This window comes from Berghia stephanieae, chromosome 14 (assembly GCF_034508935.2).
Source record: "Berghia stephanieae isolate SIO BIC M18660-M18661 chromosome 14, UCSD_Bste_1.3, whole genome shotgun sequence".
NCBI classification, from domain to species: domain Eukaryota; kingdom Metazoa; phylum Mollusca; class Gastropoda; order Nudibranchia; family Aeolidiidae; genus Berghia; species Berghia stephanieae.
Window position 1 is genome coordinate 17,730,187 of NC_088373.1, and position 6,437 is coordinate 17,736,623.

Consider the following 6,437-nt stretch of genomic DNA (forward strand, 5'->3'; position numbering starts at 1 on the left):
TTTGTGACACCATCAGACTCAACAATGGCTACCGGTTCAACTAGGCCACTACATAGAGATGCTGTCACCACAACTACTATCATCAGCACATCAGATCATCATCATCATCATCATGGCATGGTACAGGTCACTGACAAACAGTGTACCAGTACCATGGCAACCACCAACAGCAATTGTAACATTGACGTCATCGACACTGGCAACAACGACAATCTTCCTAGTCTAGTCCAACAGAGAATAGCAATGTCATCGTTTAGTCAACAGCCCATTGGTCAACAGCTTCAGCAATGGGTCGTTGAACAATCACCACCACCACCACTACAAACATCATCATCATCATCACAACCACAACAGCTGCAACATATTCTTCCTCATCAAGAACAATGTTTGCAATTTCAGTCAAATATTCAAACCAACTGTCCTTCACCGAGTCATCACCATGACAACGGAACTCCTATTGGCTTTACTGTTCCCCCCCAAAATGGAGGAAGACGATTGGTGGGAAGTCAGAACGTGTTACGGCGTCAGGAAGAGCTGATTTCAACAGACTATGATGGCCCTTTCTCTATGTACAATGAGATGGACAACTGTAGCAGATCGAATACAAGTTACAACAAGGACCATTCCTCTCTGATGGGATCTGCTGGTCCGAACGGTGTCAGTGGAAATCCATTTGGAATGCATGGACAGATGGCTCAGCCTGTTTTCAAGACAACTTTGCCTTCATCCTTGTTTTCACAATCTCCATCTTCATCCACAGTCGCTGCTTGCCCATCTGCTGCTCCAGCTCTTCTGTCTGCGGATGGAGGAGATGCTAGAGGTGCTATGCTGTATCAGCAACAACAACAACAACAAAATCTTCACCACCCTGGGTCTCTAGACCAGAACCCAGTCAGTGCTTCATCGCCACCATCCTCTTTATTATCATCAACTTTGCCTCTGGCATCCCAGAATGAAGAAAATTCAGTATTATCATTTTCATCATCATCATCATCATCAACAACATCATCATCATCAACAACAATGTTATCTTTTTCTCACGGTGGAAACTGCCCCTCGACAATCATTCCTTCCTTATCCTCTCATCCGTCCTTTGTGTCCTCCATACAAGACAACAACAACAACAACAACAACGACATGTTAAATATGAACTTCAGCTACAACAATAACAATGACAGCTCTTACCGAAACAACAACACTCCACTAAACGTCAATCCTAACCCCGACGCCCACCCCATTCAACAAATGGACCATCAAAACGACCAATTCCTCATGGCTCATCGACAACAGCCTTCTCCTTCCCTTTCTCCGAGTCAGAGCCCGACCCTGTCCCCTCAGCCCACTCTGACTCCGCCACCCCCAGCAGCAGCCCAACATTTCATCACCAATGAGCACCTCAATTCTTCATCTGCACTCCCTAGTGATTATCCATACACCACGCCACACAACATTGCCCCGTCAACGTATTCTTTAGACCCTACTTTCAATTCTGCAACTCTAACCATGACAAAAATGTCCCTGGATTCGTCTTCATATCAGGACTCCACAAACTCAGATCAAAAGTTTGCATCAAATTTCATGATGGAGGAAAGCTTTTTACCACCACCGCCACCGCTACTTCCTGTTTCGGCGACCCCAACGAATGAGAGTTTAGTTGGAGCAACAGCAGGAGTGAGTTATAACAACATGAGCACAAACAGCACATGTTCTATAAATAGACACAAGGCCACTAGGCGTAGTCATGGATCAAACCCGTCTCCTCATCATTCTCCGTCATCGCCATCTCTGTCTTCTGCTTCAAATACAGAGTCCCCCCAGCCCCATCGTCGGCCAGGCGTCTTCATGGCCGTTCACCCCTTCCAAAACAAACGCGACCTCCCATTTGATCTGCCAAACAACAACGATGAAGAAGAAGAAGAGGAGGAGTCGATTGTCATCGTCAAAGATCCCAGCCACACGACTGTGTCCATCATGACAGATGGTGGGCACGGCAATTTGGGCCCTGGGCCAGGGAGGACCCAGGACTGGATTCACCCTCATCGGCCATCAAGCACCCCCCATCGGCCATCAAGCACCCCTCATCGGCCATCAAGCACCCCCCATCGGCCATCAAGCACGTTGATGAGGACCGATCAGGACACATCCTCTCTCTCTCCTTCCTCAAACTATTTCAGCAGTTTACCATCCCCATTGTCACCTTACCTAAGGCAGACACTCCCTACCCCCATGTATCTCCCACATCTCCCCCCACCCCCATCTCTGTCTCCCATACTCCAATCCCCTACCCCTTCATCACCCGGTCACCCTTCCCCCACCCATTCGCCTTCCCCATCTCCGTCCCACCCCTCTACTATTCTACATTCTCCAGACTCCAGAAAGCAATTGCCCCCACCATCCCCTTCTAACCCTTCATCTCCACATCTGTCTGTAACACCACCACCACCACCCATCCACCCCCATCACACACCAGATCCCATGTCCTCCACCACCAACTTGCCATACAACGAAATTGCAATAAACGCCAACAGCACAGCATCTCTACCTGCTTCAAACATTTTTCTGGGAAATACCAATGATCCAAAAGCAATCGCACAACTAAAACAACAACAGCAACTGTTACAACATGCATCACCATTCCTACACCATCAACAACAACTACAACTACAACAACCACATCACACTATTCAAGTATGCTCAGATTTCTCTATAACTTCATCAACTTCATTATCATCCTCAACCTTCTCCCAACAACACCAACACGAACATCAACAAGAAGTGTTTACACGTCACCAGATGCAACAAGAGCCTGCTTCAATCCACCCAGTCAATCATCCCCAAAGCCAGTGTCAATCCTCTGGGGTCAAAGTTAACGTTGAAGAGTTCTGGACCAGTCCCATGTCTTCTGTGGAGGAACAGATGGAAATAGCTCAAGACTGATGATTTCTGGGAAGATTTCATCCATTTTCCATTTTACAAATCAAAACATCTCACGATTCGTTTCAAGTTTTTTAGACATGGGAATACATCTTTTTTATTTTTTGACATCTACTTGTTGTAAAACAAGGTTAATGGCCATTGTGTTACCATGGAAACAGCTTGTTCTGTCACCGATTGTTCAATTTGAGGTGCTGGAAGGTCCAATCCCATGACAGTTGTTGATCTCTTGTCGAGGTCATTCAGTGTATTTCATCAGTTATGGATTTGCAACAAAACAGTTAATTTAAAAACAAAAACGAAAACAACAAACAGTGGAATATTCCTTGGCTTTCAGATCTATGTCTGTGTGAATTTGTTTTTGTCGTTAGTCATTGTGAATCATCAATCCCAATATCCCAATATCCTATGCTTGATTTGGACAGGAGATTTTCTCACCCAATTGACACACCTTCTGTAATGTGTGTATAATACAATGTACACACCTTCTGTAATGTGTGTATAATACAATGTACACACCTTCTGTAATATGAGTATAGTACATTGAGTACAACAATTCAATAACATCTCATTGAGATATTTCTTGTTCTAGGGATTTTCACACGCACGCTTTGTTGTATGGTCTATGGCCTGTATTCATATATCCTGTGTACACGTACGTGTGTTGTTGGCTGTGTTGTATGGTCTATGGCCTGTATTCATATATCCTGTGTACACGTACGTGTGTTGTTGGCTGTGTTGTACGGTCTATGGCCTGTATTCATATATCCTGTGTACACGTACGTGTGTTGTTGGCTGTGTTGTATGGTCTATGGCCTGTATTCATATATCCTGTGTACACGTACGTGTGTTGTTGGCTGTGTTGTACGGTCTATGGCCTGTATTCATATATCCTGTGTACACGTACTTATGTTGTTGGCTGCTCAGGACAGAAAATGTACAACCCTGTCATGTTCCATTTTTTATCCATTTTGTCTTTCCTGGAAGCTGCTAATGTTTTATCATGTTATTTCAATGGACGGTCACAAGCTGGAATGCTGTGGACATCACTCGACTCTTGCTCGTCTTTTATGCACAGTTGTAACTCGAATGAGGTCTTTCTGGGTGGGGTTCCTACCGCCCATAGTGGGCAGGGAGGTACTTGCTGTGTCTTCTATCCCCCTTTATCTGTTTTCCAATTGCTTTCTGTCTCTGTCTTGGGGTGAGATTGCTTGGTTTTGTCCTGACCTTGGCCGGAGTCTTTGGCTGAGAGGGAAGCGGTCGAATGTATAGTTAGTTTTGGGAGATGATATTTTTTTCATTGTAAATCATCTCTCTGTTATGCACTGTATTATGCTTTCTTTATATTATATATGATTTGTAAAACATTTGAGTGTGTTCCTCTTAGCGGGGACCTGTGCTTGTGTCTGGATGAGACTTTTAGTGATCTCAAACTAAGTACTTTGATGGAGTGCTTTTGGAATCTACACCTGTTTCTTATTTGAACCAATTCCCCTTTGTCTTCCCTTTTCTTGGATGCTTTATTGTAATTCTAGAACTTTTGACTATCCCATTTTCTTCCTTTTTACTGGCGCTGATATGACCTGAATGTGTTGCAAGCGCCGTAAAACCCTTAAAAAACAAAACAAAAAAAACAATGAGGTCTTTTCCATTTGTTTTCTAATGGAATAGACCAAGGGTTATTTTGAGGCCTATAAAGAATGCATGTGTTTTGTTTACAACTATTTATTTTGGCGTAGATCTCAGTAGTAAGCTGTCTAAACCATCGACAATGATAATGACACGATGTCGTTTTGGACCTAATTTGTGACCCATTGTCTCAAAACAGTATTATGTCGGAATGAACCATTTGCTTAAAATGTTAAACTGGTCAAAAATATAAATTGTTGGCATAAGCACCATAAAATATGGTATCCATTCTCCTCAATACAACATACAAACTCAACACAAGTCTGATATTTCTGGCTATAAATTCAATTTTCAACATCTTAACTATCCCGACTTAATACCGTTTTGAGGCGAAGGGTCACATTTGATCCAATTTGAAATCTCACCAGAAAAGATGTTTTTTGGGGGGTTTTTTGCCCAAAGTTGATGAAATTATATTGTCATCTTAAGTAACAAAATTGTAGCGAAAAAAGATTGGATAAGTTGAACGGCACATTGAGATGTAACAAATATTTTATTTTTTATTCTTGTGATTTCCATGATATTATAATAAAAGAAAGTATGACTGTATGTGTGAATTGTATGGTAGATGTCGTTACTATCATATCATTGAACTGAACACTTAAGGGGATTATGTTCAAATCCTGTCAAGCCATATCCTGATGGAAAATAAGTCACCGCTGTCAAGTAATGGATTGAACACTTTTTCTCCAGAGACAATTTGGAAGTTTTCAAAACATTCAGAGTTTTTGCTGGATGAGGCAAACAAGATGTTTTTTTCCCCTTTAAATAATTAGTCGTGAAATGACAGAAAATTGACTATTTTTGGTGTGAATGATGAAAATAGGACTTGGAAAATGTTGAAAGTGTTTAACTCACTCAACCCTGACACCGACTACATCCGTAGTTTACACGGGTTACTTTGACCCCATGCCTATTTATTACATTCTTATGAGACAAATTATAGGCGTAGTATCAAAGCTAGTGTTTTTAGTTTTTACATATTCATGATTGTTGAATAAAACTTGTACAAGCTCATATTTAATACATGTTTTTTTCTACAATTTTGAAAAGTATCAAAAATCTCTAGGATTGAGTGAGTTAAGACAAGGGTAGTACTCTGTCTAACATTAGCTAGTATTAGTCATGCTTGGATAGTGGAATTCAGGAACCGTTACTCTTTGAAAAATACATGAAACTTATGGTGCTGACTTATTTCCCTGCAATAACTGGATTGAGATATTCTGTATGTGACCCTTCAACTCTCACGTCAGACTCTTGAAGGGAATCCACATTTTCTCTATCTCTGGGTCTCGTGACTCCCAAGTTTATACAAAATCAGAAAATCACAAAACAGGATGAATGAAACACTAGAGTCAAATGAGATAATGTGGTAGTGGCGTTGTTAACAACTTTTGAAAGATGATATTTTTTGTTCGTGTCAATCATTTCTCTGCTTTGTACTTATGGAATATTTGCTGGTTTTCATTTATTATGATTTGTAAAACATTTGAGTGTTTCCTCTCAGTGGGATCTTGTGCTTGTGTCTGGATAAGACTGTTAGGTGATCTCAATCTAAGTACTTTGATAATGTGCTCTTGGAATCTACATCTGTTTTCTATTTGAACTAATTCCCCTTTGTCTTACTTTTTCTTGGATGCTTTAATTGTATCCCATAGTGGACAGGGAGGTACATACTGTGTCTTCTATCCCCTTATATCTGTTTTCCAACATGCTTTCTGTCTTTGTCTTGGAATGAGATTACTTGGTTTTGTCCTGGCCCTGGCCGGAGTCCTAGCTGGGAGGGAAACAGTTAAATGCATAGTTATTGTTTT

General features: G+C 41.5%; 1 protein-coding gene across 2 annotated transcripts in view; it reads left to right on the forward strand.

Moving 5' to 3' along the window:
- Positions 1-5,634, forward strand: part of LOC144959935 (uncharacterized) — a 72,231-nt gene extending 66,597 nt beyond the window's left edge. For both annotated transcript variants that reach the window (XM_078892801.1, XM_078892803.1), the window contains one exon: positions 1-5,634. This exon is cut by the window's left edge and continues 180 nt beyond it. In XM_078892801.1, the coding sequence (XP_078748927.1) occupies positions 1-2,937 (2,937 nt within the window). In that variant the 3' untranslated portion in view covers positions 2,938-5,634.
- The last annotated feature ends 803 nt before the right edge of the window (positions 5,635-6,437 follow it).